At 31.9% G+C, this 15,051-nt stretch overlaps 1 protein-coding gene across 1 annotated transcript; it reads left to right on the top strand.

Annotated features, from left to right (window-relative positions):
• Positions 1-6,854: 6,854 nt before the first annotated feature.
• LOC134283646 (multiple epidermal growth factor-like domains protein 10) lies at positions 6,855-14,090 on the top strand. Its single transcript, XM_062766147.1, has 9 exons — positions 6,855-6,921; positions 7,176-7,379; positions 8,171-8,354; positions 11,286-11,434; positions 11,801-12,028; positions 12,144-12,272; positions 12,510-12,647; positions 12,996-13,136; positions 13,712-14,090. Exons 1-9 carry the CDS (start codon positions 6,855-6,857, stop codon positions 13,846-13,848), a joined length of 1,377 nt encoding a protein of 458 aa, XP_062622131.1. The 3' UTR covers positions 13,849-14,090.
• Positions 14,091-15,051: the final 961 nt, after the last annotated feature.

The raw sequence follows: 15,051 nt of genomic DNA on the forward strand, positions 1-15,051 counted from the left end.
TTTGGTTTCTCTGGCGCCCCCCCCCCCCCCCCCCCCCCCAATGAGCCTACTCTTTTTCGAACTTCATAGAAACGATCTTTTACGTGTCAGGGGGGTTTTATCTTTAACACGGGGCACCATTTTATGTCCCATTTAAAATATGTAAATTTTTAAAAATAAAATGATCTTAATATATCTCATAAAATTGCTCTAATCATTTCTATATTTTATTGTAAAAATCAGTTTCATGTAAATATTCCAAAATTGCATGTACATTAATATTTGTAAAAAAAAAATCATATATCGTTTCTGCATGACCAAAAAGTCTACTTCGAATAGGCGAAAAAACAGAACATTCCAATAAAATATGATTTATAGTTATCGAACAGTCACAGGATATACATTCAGGCTGAGACTCCCGATTCAGTAAGTGTTCATGTGTTTTTTTAGAGTGACCAATACGTATTCTTTATATAATTACTTCGTTTTGACGTTTCAGACCGAAGTCACATGATTTGTTATGGGATTGATTTCGTGATAATTCCGCCAGGTAAAGCCCTGGAGCCAGTCATATATTTCCGTCTCTGACATCAGTTGACTGGATTTAAAAAAAAAACAAGGGATGCCTCTTGTATTTTAAATCTATTCGACATACTATATTTACAATTAATTTCACATAATAATAAATGTTTATATGAGGAGTCACTGTCTAGTGACTTGGGTATTCATGGAACCTGGACGAGAGTTAACTTATGTAAATAAGTCTTACGTTTCCAATTATTCTTGATAATATAGCATACCCAGCAAATCATATAAGAAGTGTAATTTAAAAAAAAAGAAAGAAAGATAATGCTTATTTTTTATGTATTTATTTATCAATTAATGTACCTGTATATCCAACATTTGAGTCGACGAAAAAAACAACAACATCTAATTATCTATTTAATTCTCATTTTCACGATCAAAGACATTGCTCAACTTTTCATCTCTCTCTTTGAAAATGCATTTACTTGTTTTAGTTTTCACTTATTTATTTATTTTATGGACGATTTCCTCGTAACCCACTGTGCATAATACTAAAATGAGTAAAAATTCCATGGATCCATTATTATATTTTATCACAGTCTTGTTACATCTGATATAAATGAAATCAAAATTTGAATTTAAAAAAAAATCATTATATTGTAATTATTCCATGCTTTTCAAATTTAACTACAGCGGAAATATCCATTTGTACACTTGAACTTCTTGTACTAACTGCATTTAAGTCGACAATTTTTATTTGTTTCCATCAAAAAAGGCAGTTGCGGTTTTGAATGAAAAAAAAAGCAAAACAAATGATGTATGCACACTTAAATTTTTTTTTTATTTACTTGAGACATCTTCATTTTCATTTAGATTGCTATTGACAACAAATCTAACAAAATATATATATATATGCAAAAACCTTAATAATTATTTACCTTCCAAATGAGAGAAAAAAATATTCATTCGAAGAAATGTTATTTGAAACAAAATTTCATTGTTAATAGAGTAATAGTCGCGAATTCTATTATCAGCACTTGTCACACAGAAAAAAACCCAATGGTATTTGTATAAATTGAGTAAACTGTCGAAATTATCAAGTTAGAAAATTGGTTTCCAGGAATTTCGTCTTGAAAATCGGCTTTAAGAATTTCTTGCATCGTTGCAAACCACAGCCATAATGTACGATCCTTTCCCATTCTGGTCGTGGTTGAATGAGACGAGAACATTTCGTAGATCATTAAAAAAAATGACCAATGCGAGTAAAGCATGGCCGAAAAATGAACGATCCGACCTTTCAATATTCAATCGTAGTGTAAGAAATATTTCTTGTGTACTATGATGTCAATATTGATGATATCAATTGCGATGGAAATAAAACAATGACTGAATATAACGATCACAAAGAGAGAGATGTAAATATTGAAGATTACGACACTTTTTGTGACCAAGCAGCCACGGGTAGAAGAGAGCTAAATATATATGCGGACACCGGACCGCGGCTTAAGAGGATGGATTTCTTGCTGGACTATTCATTGTTTTCTAATAGAAGTTTTACTTAAATTCATACATACATACATTTGTGTATCTGTTTGTATATTTCATCATAGTCAAAACGCAAGTAAGTTAAGGCAAGCTAGAACATTTTCCATGGGAATGAGATAATGAAAATGCATAAATTGTGTAATTTTCACACAGAGAAGGTTCAATCTTATTTTCTCATACATACATACATAGCATGATAGAGCAACAACACATTATGACGTCATATTATGACGACATTAAACTTTTCCATTCAAAGTTATGAACATCAACAAAATAACGCCGGCGCAAGGACAATCCATATATAATTTTCAGTAAGTAAAGTAAAATATTACAAAAAATGTTATAAAAATTAATACCATTGCTGCAGAAATCTTGCAATGGACAGTGAATTTTTGCCCTGTTTATAGCTTAAACTTTTGAAATAGTAACTAAACAATCGCACTGTAATATCATAAATCCTTGTAATCTTTTGTGTCGAATAATACCTTGCTTTTGCAGTACAAAGTTGAGTATGCCCTGGCGCCGAAGCTTTTTTGTAGATGTTCCTTATAAACTTGTTTAGTACAAGACTATGACGTCATAATATGAAATCATGATGTGCACTGGCTTGGGAATGTCATGGGTACCAACAAAACAAGTTTTAACTTTTTCTGAGCAATAATTTCAGTCCTTCTGCGTTTAATTACTTCATTGCATAGAAACCTCTATGCATTGCCTTAACTTACTTGGAATATCTTCTTATATATTGTATTTCTAAAATTTCAATTGTATCATGAACGTATATAATAAACTTGAGTTCAATTTTTTTTTACTTTGAAATGACTGCAACTTGCTACACATTTCATTTTAATGTTTGATGATCCCTTTTTTACAAGTAAGTTTTTTTTGTAAATGCTATTTAGCATAAATGCAGATTTTAAAAAAAAGTTACAATAGTAAAACGCTTTAAAAAAAATCAGTGTACCAACGGCAGAGTAACATAGTTTGAATTTTAAAAAAAAGCGATACTACTGAAGCAAGGGTTACGTTTCTCTCTCCCCTTAAGCTGCACAAATATTATTTCTTTATGGAAAGGCGAATATGACAATTATAATTCATCATCTAAAATTACTTTAACATGATATTCAGAATGCAAGGTAGTCATGTCTTTCAATCCTATGATCCCAATTTTTTTCATTTAATTTCATCACGTTTTTTTTTTCGTTTAAATCGGAATTAAGTTATAAAGATGATTCAATTTTTCCATCCTTAACTGAATATCTTGTCTCGCTGTATTTTCGCTTAAGGTCATACGCAACGTAGTTTGAACTTTTTGGGATTCTTCTCTGGAGTTGAAGAGTTCCATTAATAAAGGACATGTTTGCAATGTTTTTAATGTGTATTTATTGAATTGTACACCTATTCTAAAACAATTTTTGACAAAAAAAACTGAAAATTATGTTTTATAATTTTTGTATATTTTTATTTGAATAATGCCAAAATTTTCAAAATTCGATATCTTTTCAAAACCCCTGGTAACGCATGCTGATTTTTTTGTCTAAGAACATGTAATGATATTATAAGTTTAAATTTAGAATATCTTGTAAAGTTATCAGTAGGTAAGGTACGTTGAGTATGTCCTTAATTCGCAAGAACAACTGCAAGATCTACTCGGGTCTCTAGAATTTACAGGATATCAAGATATAACCTGTCCCGAAACAAAAAGAGTGTGAAAATTCCTCTAAGCGTTTAGGTATTACTGGAATATTGCTGAATTTTGAAGAAAATGGATAGATTGGAATATTTTCAGCTAATGCATAAATAATTATATCAAGGATATATTAACTACTGTGGTTTCATCAATATTATTAAATAATTAATCGCTATTTTTTTTTTATGTACCACAGACACCAAAAAAGAAACGATATCCTTCTTGAAATCCAATGTCCTTATTCTTTCAGTAAAGAGTCGGACAAACAACATAAGTCGGATATCCTGGCACATATGTAAAAATCCAATGGTTTGTTTTCGGTCTGTAGTCTCCTTTCCTATAAGATGTGCTATACTAAAGTGCGCTGATCTGTCACTCTAACATCCGATGTTACGGAGAAGCAACATTTACGACGTCACAAAAATCCTTGACACTGATGTCCTTGATTTAAACGATATCACTCTTGAATTCGTCCTTTCATACAATTGTTTTCATTTTGATTGATTTGTTGAACCTTACATGTATATTAGGATTCTTTCTTGCAGGCTACTCGACTGACATTGATAATTTCTTGCTTTTCACCAAATTTTCTCCTAATGACCTAATAATCCACTTTCTAAATTTTGACAGAATTGTCATCTTTTAAAGGTTTTTCCGGAATTATTTTTTTAAATACGCCTTACCCATTATTTACCGGGAACCCCTTTTATTTGTGCCTGTCTTTATCCTTATGGTTTGTTCATAGTTTAATGAACCGAGCTGCGTCAGTCAAAAAGCATTTTATACCTTTCTCTGTATGAGAAAATTTTGTGAAAATGCACAAAGATAGCTATTTAAATGAAACCACAAATGGCTCGAGATGAAAGAAAAATTTAAAAGGGTACTATGTAAAAAATCAAATTGATATCCTTTATTTCTTCATTTTCCTTCTCTGCAGTTTAGAAACAGTAATGCGTCTAAAAACTTTCTCATTGGCATTTTCTCTATTGCTCAGGAAATAAAGTACAATATATAAAACATATACACAGTCTATGCACAAAACAGGTCATAAGAGCCATATGATATTCGAATGAATTGTTGCTTAGTAAACATAAATTGGTTGATTTCTTTCAAATCAATGTTGTTTGAGAAGCATAAATAAAAAAAATCTCAAATAAAAGGTTATGTTGCTAAAAAAGGAAACCATTTCCAACACGGTTTAATCTTTTTAAAAAAAATCAAGCAAAATTATAAAATATCTAAAGAAGGCAGTATGAAAAATCTCATGAAAAGGGAAACAGGAAAACAACAATTGCTATCATTATCGCAATATGAGCAGATTTCCTTGTAGTTTAATTTTTTTTTTCAAATCAAGAGTTCTGAGGTTGTAATATTAAAAGTCACCGCTAAATGTAATGAATAGAGATGACAAACAGAATTCGACCTTTAAAGTTCACTGAACCAAAGCAAATCCAGAGCAAAGCAAACGTGGAAGTCCAAAAAATCAGAGTTGGGATCAGCTGCCAAGGCGGAGTATGCTCCCTGCCATGATCGGGAAAATAACAGAAATATCCGTGGACAATTCAATGTGTACATAATGACCTACAATTAGTAATAAAAGCCTGTCAGCATTTTATTTAATGATAGATTGTATCTGCTGACAGTCATTGTATGGACCATTGAATTTGATAAATGATGACTTTATACGAAACTGTTTTATCGACTTTTTTGTCAATAAATTATCTCATTTTAGAAATTGTTCATACAGCATGATCTAGCTTATCTAATCAATTGATGAGAAACATAAACTCTGTACACAGGTGATAAGGGTATATTGCTGCCTAAATAAGGGAAGTTTGCGATTGGAAAGTTGCAGTCATCACGTTTATCAGAGAGCTTTCTTGTTACATTACCAATTCAATATAGCCTTTTTCTAGTAAGTGTAGAGAATAGACCCGCTTCTCTTTGCAATCTTAATTTATTAGATCCCTTGGTCGCAAACTAGAAGACCTTATTCATAAAATGTGTCCGTCGTCTGTTTAGCTGTCCGTCTGACCATTCCTCTTACATTTTACCAAGATAGAAGACAGGTATGCTTTTCTCAAATTTATTATTCTTAATATTGGTTTAAGATTTCTTCAATGATGTTTCCCAGGCCTCTAAAAGTTAAATTTTCTCTCTTTGAAAAAAAAAAATTAAAAAGTCACTGTTTTTGCAGTTTTGAAAATATTTTATTACCTTTTGGTATATGAGCATAACCAGTATATCCTAAATAACATTTTTCGAAGTTTCTTTTTTTAAATATCGACAAACGGTTTTGAACGTCAAAGATACATAATTATCTTTTTTGCATATTAATTATGACAAACGGAATTGACATGGTTACAAAAAAGAATGTGTGTGAAATTCTTCAGTGTACATTTTTATCCGATTTCAATAAGATTTGTATACGTACATGTATACATATACCATACATAAATAATTCTTTTTATCTGTGTTTGGTTTTTCATGTTCCGGGAGTTAGTTTAAAGAAAACGATTCTGATGAATATTTTCAAGTTCTTGCTCCTCATCGGGTTCAGTTAGGTGTAGTAGACAGTCAAGTAGTCCGTATATTGTTTGTACCGTTATGCATTTTCTCATGTTTTGAAGGCCCGAGTTTGCTCAGCTCCTATTTTGTATTGTTTAAAAATATGGTCTTTCTCAATCTGAATTATGCAATAGTATTTTTCAAAATACATATATGTTTGCAATGTGTGTTACCTTCATGGTCACTGTTTAAAAACTAATGTAGTGTAATATACATAAGAACATGTCAACATGTAACGGATTTTACCGGTTTAAAAGATTGGCTCGTTGTCAAACAAATCGCCATTTATGTTATATTTTTGTGCAATGTTTAAGAGTTAGGAAGAGAAGGATATTGCTTACATTATTCAAGCCAATTATCCCATGTTAACAGTCTATACTAATACATCAGATATATTTTTACTTTTAAAATATGTTACTTCAAAGTGATGTGTGTCATGTTCTTGTTTGCAAATGTAATTTTAAACAAATACTCGGAAGTAAACAGAAAAAAAGAAACAAAAAGACATGTCGAATGAAATCCCAATTATATTCAAGCTAACTTCAGTATGGAAACCTACGCAATATTTTCGTTCATTGTATTTTGTAAGTTAACTGGAAAAACAGACTCCTTCAGTAAGATTTGTTATAACTTTTTAGTTGATGTAATTCAATACTTCAAACACGCATAGATACGATTGTAATATCTAAAATGTCAAAGTAAATAGTCTTATCAAATTTCATTGTTATTTCTACCGAAATTAACTTCTTTTATCCTGCATGGCACCTGATCCCACCTCTGATATCCGTATTTTCTCTGCTCTTTATTTATATTGTTTCATTGGAAATTGAACTTGTATACTGTTCGTTAAATCCATATTTTCCAATAGAATTTTTAGCTTTTAAAAGGCCGGTGACTGTAAGTTCTAGATACAACAGTGAGCACTTTTCTCCAAGTAATGCAGTAGACGGGGATCGCAGTACAGACCTGCTGAAATGTACACTGACGGGCTTTGACCAGAAAGAGGCGTGGTTAAGGGTTGACCTCGGCTCAAAGAAGAATATCGAATCGATATCAATTCTGCATGGAGGTTGTAAGTATTTATGACACCCCTTCCCCTTTTGGATATTTAGGACACATGTATGGTAAGTTTCTCTTCCTGTATTTTCTCTGCTACCACATTTCTTTATTTATTATAAACCTAATGTGTATTACTCGATTTTACTATTGATTTTATGCAATCAAGTGAAGTCGTAATCCGACTTTCCGAAACACCACACTGTGGTTTTCTGAATTTATATCACTACTTTCTGAAACTGATGACGTAGTACGCAAAAACATGACGTTATCCTTCTTGCGCGTTAAAAAGTCCATTGCTTTTTTTGCATTGTTTTATGAATATTACACAACTGATTTATAAATTTTTAACTTGCTATATTTAGCCAGTTATATGATAAATTAATAATCAATTTAATTAATAATAAATTTATCATTATAACAGTAACTTGATCCGAAGAGCCGTATCACGTCTCGTTGACAGGGGCGGATCATCAGATCAAACTCGACGCTTCGCGTCTCGTTAGATCTGATGATCCGCGCCTGTCAACTCGACGTGATACGACCATTCAGATCAAGTTATTGTTATAATAATATATATTTATCTGTTGATATTCTCCATGGAAAACATACACATTTATATAGAAATAAGTGGATTGTCTCAGAAACTCTTAGATATTTATGTAATAACAAAAAGGTCATTCATACAAAAGTTCATATTAAGTAAGAAGCGACGATGTATTTTCTAAATTTTTAAAACATCGTTGTTGCTATACAGTCATATAGTCTTGAAGATGTAAACGGTAGACATATATTCTTTTTCCACAGTGGGCGTTGATGCTTCTCCAATAGAATCAACTATACTGGGTGTACGTCCAGACTCTGACGGCACTGGGACTGTATATCTCAGGGGCAATGGGAATGTATATCTCAGGGGCAATGGAACAATATGTGGGGATAACTTTAATACGGGAGACGCAATGGTGATATGTCTAATATGGGGATTTATTCCGTACGTACCTTAGTTGTATTTGTAATTATTTTGTTAGCCCTTCTTTTTGCATGTTGAGGATATAAACATGTATGCACTGGAAGAGTATCTGTCGTCTGTTTGTCTGTCTATGAACAATTTAAAAAACTGCACTATTTTTTATCCAGATTCGATAACATTTTCGAAAGTGGATATTTAATTATAATTTTCTTGTTATCACACAAATATCTAAAAGAAAAAAAACATATGTATTGAAATTATTTAAGATACTATAGCTTTGTCATTTGTAAGTGCAATTAAACTTGGAAATACTATACAGTCAAACTTGTCTTAGCGGCCACCCGAGATCAACGGCCACTCGCGGTCAGCGGCCACTTTCAGTTCCCCCCGATGATTTTTCCTATATATTTTAACTGGAATAAACGGCCACCTGTCTAACGCGGCCAGCGGCCACTCAAATCCTCCCCCAACAGTCTTATTGACACTGTAATAGGCGGTCATTTCGTCACATGTTGCGATCATATCACATCTTTTAAATGGCTTGGGTAATTATATCCTCCATATTCAATTTAACCTATTAATGCAATTAAACAAATTGCTTTTAGATACACTGAACTCTGTTTGTGTTTATGAAAAAAAAAAAATATTTGTCCTGTTAGATCAATTTGTAATTATTTTTCAAGATCGCCGATTGAAAAATTAAAAGAATTTAATAACAATTGATACTTTCCTCTAGCTAAAGAAATTCACAGCTTTTAGAATTTGATTCCATGTAGAAGCCCTAATTGCTACTCTTGTAAAAACAAAGTGCTTCATATGGCATGATTATCTCGTGAATTTCACTATCAAAAGAGGATCGATAGGGATTACTCACGCTCTACTGCATATGACACCTGTGTTATGGAATGATTTTCAACTGCGTAAATACATCTCTCTGGTCAACTGGTTAATTTTATTTGTGTGTCTGTGTATGTTAAATAGAAATTCTGGCAGCATTATAAACAATAAAATTAATCAGACTTTATAAACTTCAGCAAGTAAGTTAATTACCCGGGGGGGGGGGGGGGATGTTACACTGCTGACTATTTTTTTAACATAATTATGTAAGTGAAATTTTTATTGACATGTTTTTACTTAAATTCCTATGCTTTATTTCATTTACCATTATACTGTATTTTTGTGTATTTTTTCTTTATAAAAAAGGATAATAGTCAGCCACTTTGTCTTTATTCAAATAAAAATTAAGAGAATTTATTTAATAATTCAATGTAGCAAAAGCACACTTATGAATGCAAGTTGTTTAACAAATATGTAAGAACAGAAACATGCACAAAACTTAAACATTTCGAATCCTTTAATATTCTTTTTAAATGAGTTTGAATTAATATATATACACATAAAAAGATTTTAAGAAATTGAACTGTTTTATTATGATTAATTAATTTAACTGTAGTGCTTAATGTTGTTTATTTATTGACCAAATGTCCTTTTCGAAGGCAAACTGGAATAAGAGGCCACCTGTCTTAAGTGGCCAGTTTCCGGACTTCCCAAAGGTGGCATCTTAAAACAAGTTTGACTGTAATTCTATTATAGAAAATTTCTGACAATAACATTTTATCAATGTAAAACAGTTGGCAGAGCTGTTGCTTCTTTATTCTTTGCAATCATTCATTCGTAGAGATCCTACAACATTGTATAGTCAGTGTTTGTATTATTTTCCCTCCAAAATCGTCCTAGTAAAAGCTTCGATCTGTACTACCTAACTAATTTATCTCAGAAAAGTGCATATATAAACATCAAGTGTGTATTTAATAAATTTTACTGTGGCGAAAATTGGGCACGGCTGTTTATCCAGAGACCAAATTTATGAAAAATTATTGGTATCTCTGGCAACACAACAAAGCAAAGATTACATAAATTAATATTAAATATTCAAACTCAGGTTCAAAGTTCATAGTTCAAAGGTCAAATTTCACAAACACCATCTCAGAAAGTGGTAAAAGCCTTGATCCTAGGAGGTGCAGAGGTCAAGCACTTATTTATGTATATCTAAATCCAACGTTTACTTTTCAACTTTTATGAGTTACATGACTGCATGTAAGGATTGTTACTTAGTGCCGCTCGTTTACGCACATCTCAGCTGGAAAGAAACGGACATCCGTACCAAATTATATAAATCAACATTATTGTTTTAATGTTGTGGTTAGAGGAAAGTTATTGGTTCCTGCAAAATTGGTGCATGATTTGCTCTTGGAATGAATCACTTCCATATGAATAGTTGTTCCTCACATCGCTTTCACATTACATCAAGTACAGAATGGTGTGTGCCCGTAAAGTCCTTGTAGTTCGATCCCCTGAGCTGTTCCTAAGACCCTAGTTTCATCTCATAAGCCCTGTCATGTTGAGACTGATATTCGCTCCAAGTCTTCCTCTGAAAGCATAAAAAACCAGGAAAGCAGCATCTATTCTACATGGGTGAGGTGGGTGGGTGTTTCAAATCTATAATACACAATAACAAGCTGGAAAATTTACCGACCCAAGATGATGCTGGAATATTGAAAAAGGAAGTAGCAACCAAAGCAACTTCAGGTGATTTTATTAAAAGGGGCAATAATCAACTAAAATATTTGAAAAGAACGATAATCACTAGGTATAAGTATTGAGACTTAGGTAAAGGCAATTGTGCACTTCCTCCGATAAAAGCAGCTAATTCAGAGTGATTTAGCTTTGAAAAATAAATAGAAATGTATATTTCTTGACACCATGTCTTATGGTTTCCAAAAAGAGGTTAATTTTTATTTATTTATTTATGTATTTGAATTTAAATGTAAATGTAATAAAATTTATGGCACTGTAAAATTTTCTTTTACCCGGATTAGAAATTATATGTGAGCGATAAATGTTGAGTGTGTTCGTTAACAAAAAAGGATGCCTTTTTTATGTTTAATGCAGGGACTATCCATCATACAAAAAAGTAAATACGTCCTCCAACATTGTACTGAATGACCCCAACTGTAGTGGGAACGAAGTTAGTTTAAACGAATGTCCAATGGGTGAAAATAACTGTACTTCCGGTCAATCAGTGTCGGTGAAATGTAGAGGTAAGTAGTTGTCTCATTATGTATCTCCTTATTTTCATTATCCGGGACATTTTGAAAATTATCTGTCTTTTTTAATGACAACTGTAACGTAGTTACAAAAACGATTTTGAAAGTGTGATATTGTATTGTTATCACAGTACAGTTAAACTTGTCAAACCGAGCACCACTGATTCGAAAGAAAAAAGCCGAAATAGACAACATATACTCCGAGAAAGACAAAATTTTAAACAAGTGAAATTGAAAAAAATGGACTTATATTTCACATTGTATACATAAAGCAAGATTTAAATTTCAGATCCGGATTAAACAATTTTTACTGTAATCGTTTTCATAATGGATTAATCAACAATCGTTTTTTTTAATCAGAAGGGAGTACCCTTGCGGGTTTCTCTGTATATATATCTGACACGGAAGACTGGAAATCGGGGCATGTTTGTCATTATCATGAGATAGAAGAAATACCAAGCAATACGATTTCTTTCCCCTGCGTCTCTTCCGGTCGCTATGTTACTGTTTACAATTCAAGGAATGCGACTCAATTCCTCTCTGTGTCCGACTGGGCATATATCAATATTTGCGAATTAAATGTTGCAGGTATTCTTTTTCATTCTCTCTGTAATTGAAGATTTATGGACATTTAAGTTTTTACCATTCCGTTTATCTTTATTTAGTGTTTGACATGAAAATCTTTCAAAATCTCATTTTTCAGGTTGTGATTTTGGTTATTATGGAGGAGAATGTTCCAGGTGTCCCGAAAAATGCCTAAACAATAATTGCCATATCCAGACAGGGGCCTGTTCTGCCTGCAAAGAAGGTTACACAGGAGAAACTTGCACAGGTACAGATATCTAATTATAACATATTTTTCTTCATGGTTTCTCTAAAGATATAAAAGGGTGTACTTTCCTCCTTGGCCGCCATTTAAAAAGAAAGTAATATCTAGACGGGGCTTTATCTTATTTTTTTTTACAATCAATTTACAAATAGTTATGAAAAGGTACCTTGTCTTCTGAATTTTGTTTTATTTTATTTTATCTGTGGAGAAAAATGTACTCACTTTTAAAATTTGACACAGAGTGTTCAGCAGGTCGGTATGGACGGAGCTGCTCTCTTACTTGTGGACAATGTCGGGACGGAACAACATGTGATAACATGAACGGGGCTTGTCCTAATGGATGTTCAGCTGGATGGATGGGAGGAAAATGTGATCAAAGTATGTCTACATTTCAAATTCTGTCAAAAATCGAACTAAGTTTGCAAATAATAAATTCTCCTTTCACAACTTACACCTTATGTGGCAATGTTCTTACTAGAATCTTTGTTACAGTACCAATCTTCTCTATCTGAGGTTGGTTTTTCAAAATGCCAGATCAATTAATAAACATTTTTGACATTTAAGTCACAGGAGAGGATAAAATTACATGTATATTATAGAAGCTTTATAATTACCTATATTTGTAATATTTCTGGAAACACAAACACTAGCAATTTATTTTACATCTCTGACAATGTACTTCATAAAAACACGTAAAATCTTTACAAATATAAATTTTTTTTCCAGAATGTGAGTTCGGATACTTTGGTCTTGGATGTAACAATTCATGTAGCATTGCAAACTGTAAAAACAGTTCCTCTTGTGATGCCATTAACGGAGCATGCGTGGTCGGCTGTATTGATGGTTGGACAGGAAGTACCTGCAATGGTAAAGTTCATTATTTTTTATAAGAACTAATAAAAATAACTTTTATTTCGGGTAGGGTAAATTTGTTTACGATGTTTTGTTTAATTTTTTCCGGGGGGGGGGGGGGGGGGGGTTGAATCCATAATGAAATTCATTACTTTAATAATTTCGTGCTGTGGCTGTCATATTTTGGGGAGGTGGTTATCATTTTTTTTACTCTAAAAACGTTTTTTTTATTTTTTCTGATTGACCACGAATGAGGAAAAACATTCAACATAGCCATTATTGATAGACAAACTTGAAAAAGAGACACGTTGTTTATATGTTGGGACAAACTCTGATTTATATTTTCGATTAATTTGAACTATTGTAACACGAAAAGGGTGAGAATGGGTAATCGTAATGTTTTTCTTTGATTCTAACTTTGATCTTTGATTCCGTTATTATGAGCTGAAATGTCACTTTTAGAATTTGTGTATACATATCCATATATCTAAAATAAGGTATTCAAAGATTTGTATCCTTTTGACAAAATCCCCATTTTAACCAATTACCATGTACATTAATTAAGAGACATTATTTCTTTATTTTTACAGAGAAACCCAATGGTAGGGTAGCATACATCATCGCCGGCTCAGTTTCATCGATCTTTATCATTATCTTGGTAGTTGTTATTTCTCTTTCATTAATCCTGAAAAAACCTTGCCATAAAAAAGCAGTAAACTACGAATAGTCGTTGAAGAACAGTATAAACAGAAATTATGATCACATTTCGAAAATTACGATAAATAAGAAAAGGGAGAATAACCAATCATATTATATGGATACCTCCATAGAAAATATTGTTTCAAGATCCGAGCATGTTTATGATGAACCCGATATATAGAATTTTTGTAAACTTTCTTGATATATGTATCCGATATATCGTAAACAATCCGAATGGTCATCTTTGGAAAATGATATCCTAATAAATTGTGGAGTGAAGTAATTATTCAAATGATGTATCACTTTGATTGACTCAACTTTGAATGATCAATGTTATGCTATTACAATTTATATCGTCATTAACATGAATACGACCCAATTACGCAATTTATTTCTCATATTGTTATAATAGCATTTCTAATTGTTTTCTTTGTAGTATCTCTTTGAAACTTGGGAGACTTGATTACTTGATAATTATGAGTTTAAATTCCGCCAGGTACATGTCAACGTTAGAATACTGATACTGATGCATTTTAATCTCTGACGTTAATGGGCAAGGATATATGAACTAAACAAGGGATACCTTGTGTGTTTTAAATCTATTGGACTTATCTTAATTTAGGTGAAATCACTCTCTAGCTTGTTGGATATTCCAAAAACCTCAGAGACAGTTATGCAAATATATTTCCTCAAGTTTTCAATTATCGTTGATGCCCTGACATACCCAACAAATTACGTGTACATATGTAGAGTGTGTTAATCCTTTTTTTTAAATGCTTATATCTTTATGTCAAATATGACATAGTCATTTAAATAATTGATATACCTGTATATCCAACATTTAAGAAAAAAAAATATTTTTTTTCTATTTCATTCTCATTTCCAGAACAAAAGACACTGCTTTCTATTTCTCTCTTAGAAATATGCAATTTTTTAAAGAATTTTTTTGATATTCAAATATTCTTTTCTTTATTGACAATTTCCTCGTAACCCATTGTGCATCATACTATTCAATATTGCATTTTATCACAGTTATTTACCTCAGCATCTGATAAAAATACAAACGAAATCTCCATTAAAAATTTTTTAATGGAAATAATTGCATGCTTTTCAAATATAAATTAATGGAAATATTCATTTGTACACCTAAAAAACTTGCATTGACTACATTTACCTAGGCAGTATTCAATTGTTTTCATCTTAAAGTGCAGATAGCAGTATTAAATGAAAA

Source organism: Saccostrea cucullata, unplaced genomic scaffold (assembly GCF_032062105.1).
Source record: "Saccostrea cucullata isolate Sc308-1 unplaced genomic scaffold, CSIRO_AGI_Scuc_v1 ctg5416, whole genome shotgun sequence".
Classification (NCBI taxonomy): domain Eukaryota; kingdom Metazoa; phylum Mollusca; class Bivalvia; order Ostreida; family Ostreidae; genus Saccostrea; species Saccostrea cuccullata.

Coding starts and splice junctions, on each gene's coding strand:
- LOC134283646 (XM_062766147.1), top strand. CDS start 6,855: ATGGAAACCTACGCAATATTTTCGTTCATTGTATTTTGTAAGTTAACT. Junction 7,380..8,170: donor ATCAATTCTGCATGGAGGTT/GTAAGTATTTAT, acceptor CTTTTTCCACAG/TGGGCGTTGATGCTTCTCCA. Junction 13,137..13,711: donor GACAGGAAGTACCTGCAATG/GTAAAGTTCATT, acceptor TTATTTTTACAG/AGAAACCCAATGGTAGGGTA.